Source organism: Clarias gariepinus, chromosome 3, assembly GCF_024256425.1.
Source record: "Clarias gariepinus isolate MV-2021 ecotype Netherlands chromosome 3, CGAR_prim_01v2, whole genome shotgun sequence".
In the NCBI taxonomy this organism is placed as follows: Eukaryota; Metazoa; Chordata; class Actinopteri; order Siluriformes; family Clariidae; genus Clarias; species Clarias gariepinus.
The window spans coordinates 42460361-42474227 of record NC_071102.1 but is presented as its reverse complement, the minus strand read 5'-3'; the positions used below and the strand labels follow the sequence as shown (position 1 = coordinate 42474227).

The window sequence follows — 13867 nt, the reverse complement described above, 5'->3', positions numbered from 1 at the left end:
GTGTAGCATTTGTATTACTAACTAGAACGAAATAGCCTACGAGTAGTTATGACCATTGAGGGAACAAGAAAATGCAGAAAGGTCTGGCATTTCTTAACTAACAATGAGTGGAATAATAACACACTTACTGTACGGTCAGGTCCGTTAATTCCAAGATACTGTAGATCAAAATAAAAAAATAAGCTTTTGGCATTTGGCTGATGTACATCACCACATTAAGAGTAAAATTAAGGCTCGAGATGTGAGCAAAGTCAATACTTTCAGCTTTTATTCAAGGGGGTTTAAAAAAAAGTGTGGCATTATCCATTCAAAAATTTCAACCATTATACACACTTGTTTTGGTTTTTTTTTTTTTTGGCTTGAATAAAAATACTTTGCAGTCAACAACTGTCTGAAGTCATGGACTTGACCAAATGCTGAGTTTCCTTCCTTGAGATGGTGCCTTTAGCTGTCCCTTTTAGTTATGCTGTCATACAGTAGTTAGTCCTGCCGGAGTCCCTGCTTGCACTCTGCACTAAATATACATTCACTTTATACATTGTGTGACAGTGACCATACCTAACTGTGATCTCTCCTCCTCTTCTGCTCTCTCCACTTCTCTCTCTTCTCCGCTCTTTCTTTCCCACTACCTGTCTCTCTGTCAAGCTATACATGTCGCTCCTGAGCTGCCAGTGATCCTCTGCCCCCTGGAGCCATCTGACTCGTCCTGGTGTCATGTTTCTAGTTGGAGATCTCGTCGCATGGATGCCCCGTGTGATCTGTCTGGAATGTGTGTGGTGACTGGGGACGGTTCCACTGTTCTATGAAAACAGCTGTCCTCTGAGCACTTGTGACTTTAGTCGCTTGATAGTTCAGGACTGGAGTTTCCTAAAGTCTACCTGAGACTCCAATAACAAACTAAACTCAATTTTACCTTAAACACACCTCCTGTTATACTAAACTTCCAGTCTCACACTCTATGATGCAAATCAATCCCTGCTATTAAATTTATTTGTATAACGCTTTTTACAATTTAAATTGTCACAAAGCAGCATTGCTATACATTTCACACAATGAGGATGGGTTCCCTGTTAAATCTGGTTCCTCTCAAGGTTTCTTCCTATTACAATCTCAGGGAGTTTTTTTCTTGCCACTGTCGCCGTCGTCCTCGGCTTGCTCATCAGAGATAGTCCTTTCATTTTGATTCATACACGTTCACATCTCTTACAAACTTAAATGATTCTTTTGATCGCGTAAAGCTGCTTTGCGACAATGTCAATTGTTAAAAGCGCTAAATTGTGCAGTGCTCTTGTCTTGGCTAGATGTTGTGAAAGGGTCCTTCACAATATACAGGATTCTGTGGTCATCAACTTTAGTTGTTTCCATGGAGTTCCAGGTTTTTTGCTGTTGCTGGGCTTGCCAGTGCTTTTCTTAATGTTCCAAATGGTTTTATTGTTTTATATTTTTTTTCGCTATCTCCCTGATGGGTTTATTTATTTACTTTTATAATGATGGCTACCTTCATAGATACCTCATGTTGAGGGTTTGAGTTAACATCTTCCAAATGCAAATTTAACATTCAAAACCATTAACTAATAAATGAACAGACCACACCTTTTCATGCTCCTGCTTGTCAGCCATTTATTCCATTATTTATGAGGCCCGAAAATGGAAGTATGTAATTCCTGAATTGTTAATGTCACACTTTTGTGAAACCCCTTAAATTAAAGCTCAAAATGTTGAAAGTTTTAACTTCCCCTTACATCTTGAGTGTTTCATTTGAAATACAATGTAGTGATGGACAGAGGCCAAATGATTTTTTTTTAAATGTTGTTGCAAAATATATGGACCTGGCTGTATATACAGTGGTGTGAAAAACTATTTGCCCCCTTCCTGATTTCTTATTCTTTTGCATATTTGTCACACAAAATGTTTCTGATCATCAAACACATTTATCTATTAGTCAAAGATAACACAAGTAAACACAAAATGCATTTTTTAAATTATGTTTTTTATTATTTAGGGAGAAAAAAAATCCAAACCTACATGGCCCTGTGTGAAAAAGTAATTGCCTCCTAAACCTAATAACTGGTTGGGCCACCCTTAGCAGCAATAACTGCAATCAAGCGTTTGCGACAACTTGCAACGAGTCTTTTACAGCGCTCTGGAGGAATTTTGGCCCACTCATCTTTGCAAAATTGTTGTAATTCAGCTTTATTTGAGGGTTTTCTAGCATGAACCGCCTTTTTAAGGTCATGCCACAACATTTCAATAGGATTCAGATCAGGACTTTGACTAGGCCACTCCAAAGTCTTCATTTAGTTTTTCTTCAGCCATTCAGAGGTGGATTTGCTGGTGTGTTTTTGGTCATTGAACTGCTGCAGCACCCAAGATCGCTTCAGCTTGAGTTGACGAACAGATGGCCGGACATTCTCCTTCAGGATTTTTTGGTAGACAGTAGAATTCATGGTTCCATCTATCACAGCAAGCCTTCCAGGTCCTGAAGCAGCAAAACAACCCCAGACCATCACACTACCACCACCATATTTTACTGTTGGTATGATGTTCTTTTTCTGAAATGCTGTGTTACTTTTACACCAGATGTAACGGGACACGCACCTTCCAAAAAGTTTAACTTTTGTCTCGTCGGTCCACAAGGTATTTTCCCAAAAGTCTTGGCAATCATTGAGATGTTTTTTAGCAAAATTGAGATGAGCCTTAATATTCTTTTTGCTTAAAAGTGGTTTGCGCCTTGGAAATCTGCCATGCAGGCCGTTTTTGCCCAGTCTCTTTCTTATGGTGGAGTCGTGAACACTGAACTTAATTGAGGCAAGTGAGGCCTGCAGTTCTTTAGATGTTGTCCTGGGATCTTTTGTGGCCTCTCGGATGAGTTGTCTCTGCGCTCTTGGGGTAATTTTGGTCGGCCGGCCACTCCTGGGAAGGTTCACCACTGTTCCATGTTTTTGCCATTTGTGGATAATGGCTCTCACTGTGGTTCGCTGGAGTCCCAAAGCTTTAGAAATGGCTTTGTAACCTTTACCAGACTGATAGATCTCAATTACTTTTGTTCTCATTTGTTCCTGAATTTCTTTTGGATCTTGGCATGATATCTAGCTTTTGAGGTGCTTTTGGTCTACTTCTCTGTGTCAGGTAGCTCCTATTTAAGTGATTTCTTGACTGAAACAGGTGTGGCAGTAATCAGGCCTGGGGGTGACTACAGAAATTGAACTCAGGTGTGATAAACCACAGTTAAGTTATTTTTTAACAAGGGGGGCAATCACTTTTTCACACAGGGCCATGTAGATTTGGAGTTTTTTTTTCCCTTAATAACGTAAACCTTCATTTAAAAACTGCATTTTGTGTTCAATTATGTTATCTTTGACTAATAGTTAACAGTTTTTGATGAGCAGAAACATTTAAGTGTGACAAACATGCAAAAGAATAAGAAATCAGGAAGGGGGCAAATAGTTTTTCACACCACTGTAAGTTTATTATTTTGTATACATTAATATCACTCACTTTGCAATATGTTCCAGTCTAAATACCAAAAAACATAATGGATGTTTACCTCATTATATGTTTTCTAGATGTAACTGTGCAGTAAAATTAACATGAAGAAATCATATTTATTTATTTTACAAAGCACTTTAATTAAACCATTTTTCCTCTATTTGCAACTGTCAGTAAATTTCATCTTCTAAAACCTTTAGAAATAAGTAAATGTTATCTAAAGCAACCCATGGCATGACCAGGCCCCCAACATTTAAAGGGAAGTTTTTTAATACAGTCCTTTGAAAAATAATTCATTTGTACTGTATGTATACATGTGTGACAAATTCTCATTTTTATGCTGATTCTTATGGACTTGACTTTTCATGTAACTTGTTCTGTGAATGCTTTGATGAAGAAAGCCCTTGTTATTTTTCCTCCTTGATTAAATGAATGCAATATGTTCTTAGTTCATGAGCTATCCCACTGCGCAATGTGACGTCGTAGTGACGTCTTGTCCATGTCATTTTTGGACGTCCAATTTCCGTCCACTGATGGAGTTGTTTTGTAACGCCAGACGACGTCTTTTTTTCGACCTCTACCGCACGTCTAATGTTGACAACAGTGGAATGTCTTTTCCATGCCATTTTTGAACGTCCAATTACCGTCTTTCATAAGTTAGGAATAAGGTGGACAGGCTAGGCTACCATAATTTTTTTAAATATAATTTACATAAATTTATATATATCTTTTTTTTAATACTGCAGCATTTTACTGCCGGAAGGATCTTGGAGAACAAGTGAGCTTGCTTGCTGCCCAATACTATTAGCTGGGAGTACTTTTTTTTACACACAGCTCTGTATAGCATAAGCAACACATTCACCCAGAATCTACACCCAATTCAGCCTAAGCATGAACCAGAGCACATTCAACAGATCACACACACCCTAACACACAAACATGGCTGAAGCCACTAGCCCAAACAAACTTCCCCAACATGGTGAACAGACAGAAACCCTCCCGCAATGCATGATGGTCGTCAGCCGTCGCCCCGCCTACGCCACGATACAATATAAAATAAAAATTTAAATAACTTGATTATAGGCTACTTTAAATAAAATAAAAACTGTAAGGGAAACAGGAAAATGTAAATATATATATATATGATACCAAATAAATAAATAGTCATACAGATAATAAATCTTGTTTGTTTATAAATAATCTGTATTCATATGTATAATCATATGTTGATAGGCTCTATTTTGTAAAACACATTTACTGCCACTGTTATAGACGTCCAAATGACGTCCAAAAAAAATAAGACAGATTAGGTCAAATGTTGAACGTCAAAATGATGTCCAAGTTGGGTCATAGTTGGACGTCCAAATAGTGGACCTAGTTTGGACGTCAAAATGACGTAAAAAAAAAAAGCCAGATTAGGTCGTCAAAATGACGTCCAAGTAGTGGACCTAGTTTGGATGTCAAAAAAAAAAATAAGGCAGATTAGGTCGTTAAAATGACGTAAAAAAAAATAATCCAGATTAGGTCGTCAAAATGACGTCCAAGTTGGGTCATGGTTGGACTTCCAAATAGTGGACCAAGTTTGGACCACGAATAGATGTCCAGAATTGGTCATGGACCGACGGACCCAATATAGACATGATCTGCACGTCTATTCAACGTCCAATATTTAGTGGGATAGAGCAGAGATAACGAAATGGCTAAATATAAAACTATGCAACAATAAAACAGATACAATGTTAAATCAAGCCTTTAAATGAGTGAAAACAATACACATATGGTGGGTTAACAGACAGCAATGTGGTTTATCAAACTACAAAAAAGTTGTACACTTTACTTACATAACACATCCAGGAGTGTTGGTGTGGAGTTGTGTTGTCCCAGCTGGTTGTGAGCAGTGCAGTAGTACAGTCCGCTGTGCTGGGAGCTGATGTTGCTGATGCTGTAATTCTGGCCTGTTGTCAGCAGTGTGTCTGCAGCTACTCCCTGCTTAAACCAGGTGTAGTTGAGAACAGGAGGGTTTGCATCACTGCTACAGCTCAGAGTCACTGAATCCCCCTCCACTGTGTCTCCAGAGGGAAGAACCACTGCACTGGTGTTTTTAGGGGAATCTAATTAGAAATAAAACACTTGAATCAAAGGGTGTTTGTTCAGCTGTTTTTAAAGTTGTAGAATTTTTATTAGTACCTAGAATAAAATACATACAGCATACAGCATTTATGAGCTTCCTAATACTTTTGAGTGTTATTTATAATAGTTATAGTTTTAAGTCTTAGTTTAAAAATCTAGGTAACCCAATCTTTCTGTGTAATAGCTAGTCTTTCACCTTTTTATGGTGCCATGAGTGTATTATCTTCTTGCTTCCTCATTTAGTTGTATCATATTTCGTTCTGCCATTATTTTATACATTTTAACCTTGACAAGTGACCAACAGTGGCATCTTCGTTATGCTGAAGGTTTGAACCTTTGACTTCCAGTAGTGCAATATCAACTGAGCTACCAGTGCACTACATGTCAATCCGGCTACTTGATGGTATACTGCGGTCCCTGAATGCATCTAGCTCAGCCACTATTATAACCCGTTTCTTACTGTAGAAATCTTTTAGAAAGATGATGCAGTCCATGTGTGGCTCTTTAACTACAGCCTCATTAACATGAAAATGCAGATAGGAAAACATTGAGTGGAATAATGACACTGCTACAGAAAGGTTGATATATTTTGGCACAATGGTAATTTTTTTTGCCATTTTCCCTTTGTACACCACAACATTAATTTTGGGGAAACCAGGACTTTTAATTAAAATGATTTGACAAACAATTTTTGACCCAAAAAAGTCCCTTTTTTTGGTGAGGGGGAGGGGGTGCTCATAAATAATGCAAAAAGTCACAATTACCAACAGATGTACTGCCTTTAATACTTCGAGTCAACAACTGTCTGTATTCTGGAACCCATCTTCCTCTCTTTAGATTATGCCTTCAGCTGCTGCTGGTTTGTGGGTCTTTCTGCCTTCAGTATTGTCTTCAGTAACTAAAATGCATGCTCTACTTGGTTGATAGCAGGTGACTGACTTGGCCAGTGAAGAATATCCCTTTTTTTTTACTGCCTTGGGTATGTCACGACCCGCCAAGCCACAGCCTTGCCATGATCATCTGTGCACTCCGGTTCCATGATCCGCCCCGCGGCTTGCTTTTTTACCTCCTCATTCTCCACTCTGCACACTAATGCATAGTCACCTCTCCTCCCTACTTAACTCGCACTCAGACTTAGAACTCAGAACTTCTCACCAGATTATTGTGTACTCATCATGTCCAATAATTCCAGCACCTTGCCTTGCCTTCTTGTTTTTCAACTTCGCCTCATTTCAAGGTCCATGTCTTCACCACATCTTGGATCATTCGCCATCTTGAATTTCCCCAGTACTGACCTTCCGCATTCCACTCGAGCTCAAGTTACACACGCCAGCTCTCTTTGCGGAGCTCATTCATCTAACATCAGCTCTTCGCTTCCACATTAAGTTCGAGTTTAATTTACACACATTGGCATAAGCAGGCTTCAAGTGTGTCTCGTCATAACGAACCTTGAGGGATCACTGCACTTAGGTCCACCACTGCAGCCGCAACTCGTGACAGGGTATCTTGTGGGCTATTATGCATCTGCAGTATGAAGTAGCATCCTGTCAGTTTTGTAGCATTTGGTTGAATCTGAGGAGAAAGTACAGCCCTATGCACTTTATAATTCATCCTGCTACTTTTATTAGCAGCGAGGTCATCAATAAACACCAGTGACCCAGTTCCATTGGCAGCCTACAAGTTTATGCCATAACATTGCCTCCAACAACAGATGAAGTGATTTTTTTGTCCATACTTCTCTCTTCTGATAATTCATCTACAAGCTCATTTTGGTTTTAACAGTCCAAAGAATCTTGCAAAGTCTTTTTGCAAAGTCAAATCTGGCCTTTCTGTTCTTGAGTGTAACCAGTGGTTTGCCTGGCAGGGCTACCTCATTAAGAGTGTTTTTGGCTTGACCAGATGTTGTAAAAGGGTTCACCATGGATATAATTCTGCAACACCTACTTTAGTTATCTTCCCTGGGCTTTCAGGCCTTTTGCTGTTGCTGAGCTTGCCAGTTACACTATTAATGTGCTATGTTATGAATATCTTTATCCAATGTCTCAAAAACCAAGTTTGTGTGTTTTTTATTTTATTATTATTACTATTTGGTTTCATTACTTTTCTTTCCACAACTATCATTTCTACATTCTTTTAAAAAAAAATTTTTAATGTAGCAGAAAGTCCTAAAACACAATTGGACTTGAATCTTTAAAAAAGAATATTATTTTGACTGATGATCTTATTTTAAATGTTAAACTTTTAGTTATTATATGAGTCTTTTATTTAATAATGTGCTGTTTATTTTTCCCCCTGAAAAGTTTTACACTGCACTTACATAAAACATTTAGAAGTTTTGGTGTGGAGTTGTGCTGTCCCAGCTGGTTGTGAGCAGTGCAGTAGTACAGTCCGCTGTGCTGGGGGCTGATGTTGCTGATGCTGTAATTCTGGCCTGTTGTCAGCAGTGTGTCTGCAGCTGCTCTCTGCTTAAACCAGGAGTAGGTGAGAACTGGAGGGTTTGCATCACTGCTACAGCTCAGAGTCACTGAATCCCCCTCCACTGTGTCTCCAGAGGAAAGAACCACTGCTCTGGTGTTTTTAGGGGAATCTGATTAGAAATAAAACACCTGAAGTAGAATCAGTTTATTCAGATGTTTTTAAAGATGCAGAATTATTGTTAGTACCTAGAATGAACAGCTATACAGTAGTTATAAACTTTCTAATCATCTTAGAGTCCCAGAGTAAAACTCTATGTAACCCTGTGGTTTTTAAAGTGTTTGGCGCGCCCCACTAGTGGGGAATACAGACATGACAGGTGGGGCGCAATGAATGGGAGGGAATTAGTGAAAAATAATAGCAAAGTACCTATTCTAATTCTTGCTTTTCTTTATTTACAAAGATCGGACATTTGAAACTAAACAATCACACGCAAAGAAATGGATCATTAATACAATAAATTAAAATAACATCAGAAAAAAAGTGGAACCATAGTGCAACAATAACGTTTAATGTCAGCATGTTAATTGCAGAGGAACAATATATAAGGAAACATTTGCTATTATATATGTAATTTCATTTATTCCAATGTGTATGATGATGTTTCTGTATTTTTGTTAAAAATTAATATTTTATTAGGCAGTACTAGTCTGGCATTTCTAGTTTCAAGTGTGGTAACAAAGTTGCTTTTTGATCCTTCAGGGAAGATTAATATCGTTCTACGCTTTTTGTTGGTGTGCAGCATTTTGCGATGATCCCTAAATCATTTGTTGCGCCATAGAAAATAATGGTGTTTATGCTTTTAAACATGTATAATTTAAGGCGGATGTAGCTTAAAGACAATGTAGAGAGGAAATATATGTGGGTATCTTATTTGTGGGTTTATTTATGCAGCTATTGAATTCGGATCTGTGAATATCAAACTAACTTTACCGCGAACACAAACCGGGTCAGTAGAGTACTGTATGTAGTGGGCATAATAACGTCAATGGATACATTTGTTACATGAACTACAAAAAAGCAGGTGATTCAGCACTATCAGGCTAATCAACCAAAAGGCCAGCCAAAAGGAAAATATAATGAAGCCTATGTTATGCTGGGATTTATGGTGGGGATGGTGGGGCAGAGGAGAGACCCATGAGTGTTTTGTGTCCTAAACCGCTGGCAGCAGACAGCACAAGACCCAACAAAGTAGGAAAACACTTAGAGACAACACACCCCAGTCACATTAATAAGCCACTCGACTTCTTTGAAAAAAAGCTCTAAATAAGTGACAAAGTAAGCCTGTTATAACAATTGCACGTGTATTTTATCTGTTTTGAACTTGGTGTTATTTGATCTTATTGGTTTAGAAATTGATATTTCAGTAAATAGTAAACTTGGCCGATTTCGTTATCATTTTGTTGACAAGTGGGGCATGACAAAAAATGTTTGAGAACCACTGACGTAACCCAATCGTTCTGCTTAATAGCTTGTTCCCTTTCAAAAGCTACACTCGATGCTGCGTAAAAACGCTATGGGAACGTCTCTTTGTTCCCCAGTTATGAAGCATGTGTGTGTCAAACACGGCAATTTTTTGGCTTGTATAACCTAGGCACTTTTTCAAAGCAAAAAGAAAGCTTTGTAAGTGTCTTATTATTCACCAGAAAGATAGCAGAGTTAGACAAGAGAGCCGTGCCTCCGTGTAAAATATATCTGGCTGAGGGCGATCTCCACGCTTTCTGTTTTTAGTGTTTGGGGGAAGAGCACGCTACCCTCGGACTTGAGGAAGCATGTGAGCATTGCGATCTCGTCCCTATTAAAGTCTTTAACACTCGGCTCACCTTTTTTAAAATTCAACCACGAGCCGCAACGCATTCCTGGGGTTCGCGTGCAGATTTGGCGGTAGCGCATGAGACAGAATCTTCCCTTTCTCTCGCTCTTTCGCCGAATCATGAGCCTTTACCGTCCACTTCTCCACTTCTTGTGGAGGGGCAGAAGAAACTTCCTCTCTTGCTTCCGTGGAGATGGAAACTATTACTTTAGAGCGCTCCTCTAGCATTGAGCGAACGTATCAGGAGTTATTAGAGGTGGTAACGCGCAGTCGAACGCTTACACCTCGATTCGCCATAAAAATAAAATAAAATAAAAATCCCCCAAACACTCAAAGTTAGACGACAGATTTTTGTCGGGTGGCAGGAGGAGGGGCCTCAAGGATGTTCCCTCTTCTTCTTTGGCGACCTCCATGACGAGTTAACTTATTCATATAATAAGCCATATTTATCCTGTGTATTTCTGCTATTGACATTGATTTGTTTGAATGTCGTTGATGCGAAAGCGCAGTTTTATATGATGATGCCCCAGATTGAAGAGACACTTGCAGGCTATCTCTCCTGGGAGCTCATTCTCCCTGAAAAGTCCACACTTCTCACCAAGCTGTGTAGACTAACATCTTCGTTGGTGGGAAAAGGGTTTTCAGGCAGCAAGTCAGGCTGGTGCTGCCCTGCACACCCTGGCTTTGCAGGCATACCAGGCTGACCTATTGAGAGATCTGAGCACTGGCTGGTCTATCGACGACACAGTGTTTATGGAGCTAGGCCAAGCTACAGATTTATTGCTCTGTGCCACTAAGCAGATGGCCCGTGCCAATATTATGGCTGGTCACCACGGAGGGACAGCACAAAAAGACGTGAAGCGCAAAAAGAGTGTGGTGAGCCGAGCACCCCCTTGTAGAGATTGGGGCAGGACTCGCAGTGCTTTGCAGTTCGCCTCAAGGAAGCCAGATTTGAGGAGCATCATCTCCCCTAAAAAGGAGTCCTGAGGCTTACATGCCCAGGAACATTGGGGTGTCTCCCCCCCGGAAGGGGTGCATAAAAATTCCAAAAAGGAATATAAACTATGTGTGCTTGCGCCTCATAATGAATCATATTCTATGCACCCAGTTGTTCTTGAAGCCTCTGTCCTTTGCCATTTACAGCTCCGGAGCAGGAAATACATGTACTTTACTTATTGTCTCCAGTTCGTGCTCTTCAGATTTACAGTACATCCACCGCACTAGCCAGTGACGTAAATCAGAGCAGGTTTTTACATTTAAGGATTCAAGGATTCAAGGAGCTTTATTGTCATACCAGCACACTTTCATGTTCTGGTACAAAATTAGGACCCAGGTCCCGTTTAAGCCACAGAGATAGCATAGTAGTATAAATATGAGGGTGTAAATATGTATATACATGAATATAAATAAGAGCAGTCAGAGATATATTATGCAGGAAATGTTATATGTTATCAGGGCCGCAGACGAATGCTTTCAGATTGGGTGAAAGATGCTATTGCCCTAGCCTATGGGGCGAGTGGCAATATTGCCACTAGTACTTAGGGCTGTTTCGACCAGGTTGCTTGCCTTATCAATTGCCCTGGCAAAAGGCGTCCCCTTCCAGCAACTTTGTGATGCGGCAGGTTGGTCTTCTTTGCACACATTTGTCCATGCAATTCACACACATTTGTCCATGCAATTCCAGCATCACAGAATTATGTCTGAGACCCCTTTGGGGAACTGTCCGCACACTACACAACCCTGGGGGCCCAGACACTTGCAGTGCAGCGGCGTTGGTATTCTCGTTCCCATAGCATTTTCACGCAGCATTGAGCTTTAGAAAGGGAATTTCTCAGGTTACTTTGCTGTAACCCTGTTCCCTGAAAAAGCGGGAACGAGATGCTGCGCTTCAGTGCTGCACTGCGGGCATGACTAGACGTCCTTTCATCCAAAAATTGACCTGAGGATGTTTCCGGTTTAGTCCTAATTATAACCTGCAGGTGCACCCTATCAGATGACATCACCTGACCGAGGTTATATAAGTCAAAGTTTTGGCGTGTTTGACACACGCATGCTTCACAACCGGGAAACAAAGAGACGTTCCCATAGCGTTTTCACACTGCATCTCATTTCCGCTTTTTCAGGGAACAGGGTTACAGCAAAGTAACCCGAGACGTTTCTCATCCTTTTTGCCTTGTGACTTCCTGTCACTGGGTGACATAAGTGTATTATCGTCTAGCTAGAAATAAAACACCTGAATCAGCTGGTGTGTGTTCAGAACCAGAATTTAATAAAGATATAGATGTAGTATGATTGAGAAGAGTAAAATCCAGACTCACACACTGGAGGAGAGAGGAGACTGTCATGGCCTTCAACAGCACAGCTGTAACTGACCGCACCACTGACTGCAGCTACAGAGCAGGAGGCAGATTTACAGTCAGACACACGCTGTCCGTTCTTGTACCAGATGTAAGTGGGGTTGTTAGATAGAGTGCAGGTGGTGATACAGCTCAGTGTCATGTACTGGTCTCTCCAGTCTGATACTGTAACCTTCAGATCTGAAATTAATAAACTGGGTTTATGGATTCCATTTAAATGTAATTAAGTAACTGAATACCCATGTGTCATTACCTGTAACAGACAGAGGGACTCCTGGTTCTCCAGTGTATTTAGGATCTTTAGGATCATCAGTGTAGAATCTGAATCTGTATGTTTGAGCGTCTCTCTTTCTCAGGTTAGTGATTCTTAGACTACATTTATTCTGGGAGCTCTGTGTGTACTGCACTCGGCCCTGATACTCCTCATCCTCTCTCACATCCACAGGCTCACCATCAGCCTGCTCTTTAATGAACCAGACTGATTTTAACACTGTGAGTCCTGCAGGGTGTTTGTAGGAGCAGGAGAGATCAATCGATGTACCTTTCAGGGCACACACATGTTCAGGAGTGTAAGTCACACCCCAACACTCTTTACCCAGTACACCTGAAACACACACAGAGAAAACTTTATCAAATAACTAGAATGCATGTACTTTACACACTGCAGCACACCTTATGATTGTTGGTTAAAAGTTTCTTTGCCCTACCTAAATGTGATAACTTGCCACAGAAAAAAAAAGACAAAAAAATGGGAAAAACACAACAAACATAAAGAATCACTTGAATACCACGCACTCAAAATTAAAGGCACATAACATTAAGTTTCATATAACACTTAGGCAAATTGTGAGCACAGTAATGTATTGATACAGTAAACTTTATGTAAAGCTTTAAAGTTGTAAAGATAAAAGAACAAATCACTTGGTCTGTCCACTGTACAGTAATAAGCTTACTGATGCCAGCTGAGACAGTCAAACACTCAGGCATTTTATTAACAACAAAAAGAGAGTTTTATGTGTTTATACAGTATGTTGCTTTAAAGAACATAAACCATTTTATGGGTAGCAGTGGTATAGACGTCTATTCAGAGATAAACCAGGAAGTGTTTGTTCAAGGAAGGGGAAGAAAGAGAAAAAGAAAACGTGAGAGAGTATAGAGAGTTAGCACATTGTCAGATCCGAGAGGAAGAAAGGTAACACATTTTATACTGTATATTAAAAATAAAAAACATTAACACATTATTTTACACTACTTGGATGTGTAGCATTATTTAACTTGACCTTGTGTAGTGATGGTATAAACTACAGTCACATAACATTAGGCTTAAGCTTATTATTACACAAACGTATTATCATTAGAAGCAAATCCTTCTACAATTTATTTCTGTTATATGTTTATTCTACTTTTGTTGTCTTTCTCTGTACAAAAACAGCTTATGCACAAAAAAAATCCAATGCACTCATATGATTGGTACGTGTACCAAATAAAATCTCTTAAATCCTGAATCTTGAATCTCTAGCTTCTGTGCTCACTAACATGCTAGCCACTCTTTAATTAGTGATGTTAGTTTAATGTTATACTGCATATGGTACATACAGTTTAA

The 13867-nt window shown here is 39.6% G+C and overlaps 1 protein-coding gene across 1 annotated transcript in view; it reads right to left on the bottom strand.

Annotated features, from left to right (window-relative positions):
• Nucleotides 1-13867, bottom strand: part of LOC128518710 (sialoadhesin-like) — a 1187000-nt gene that overhangs the window by 113290 nt on the left and 1059843 nt on the right. The window contains exons 11-14 of the mRNA XM_053491953.1: nt 12518-12851; nt 12226-12444; nt 7937-8206; nt 5331-5600 (exon numbers count right to left, since the gene is read on the bottom strand). Of these exons, the coding sequence (XP_053347928.1) occupies nt 5331-5600; nt 7937-8206; nt 12226-12444; nt 12518-12851 (1093 nt within the window). The remainder of the gene's footprint in view (nt 1-5330; nt 5601-7936; nt 8207-12225; nt 12445-12517; nt 12852-13867) is intronic.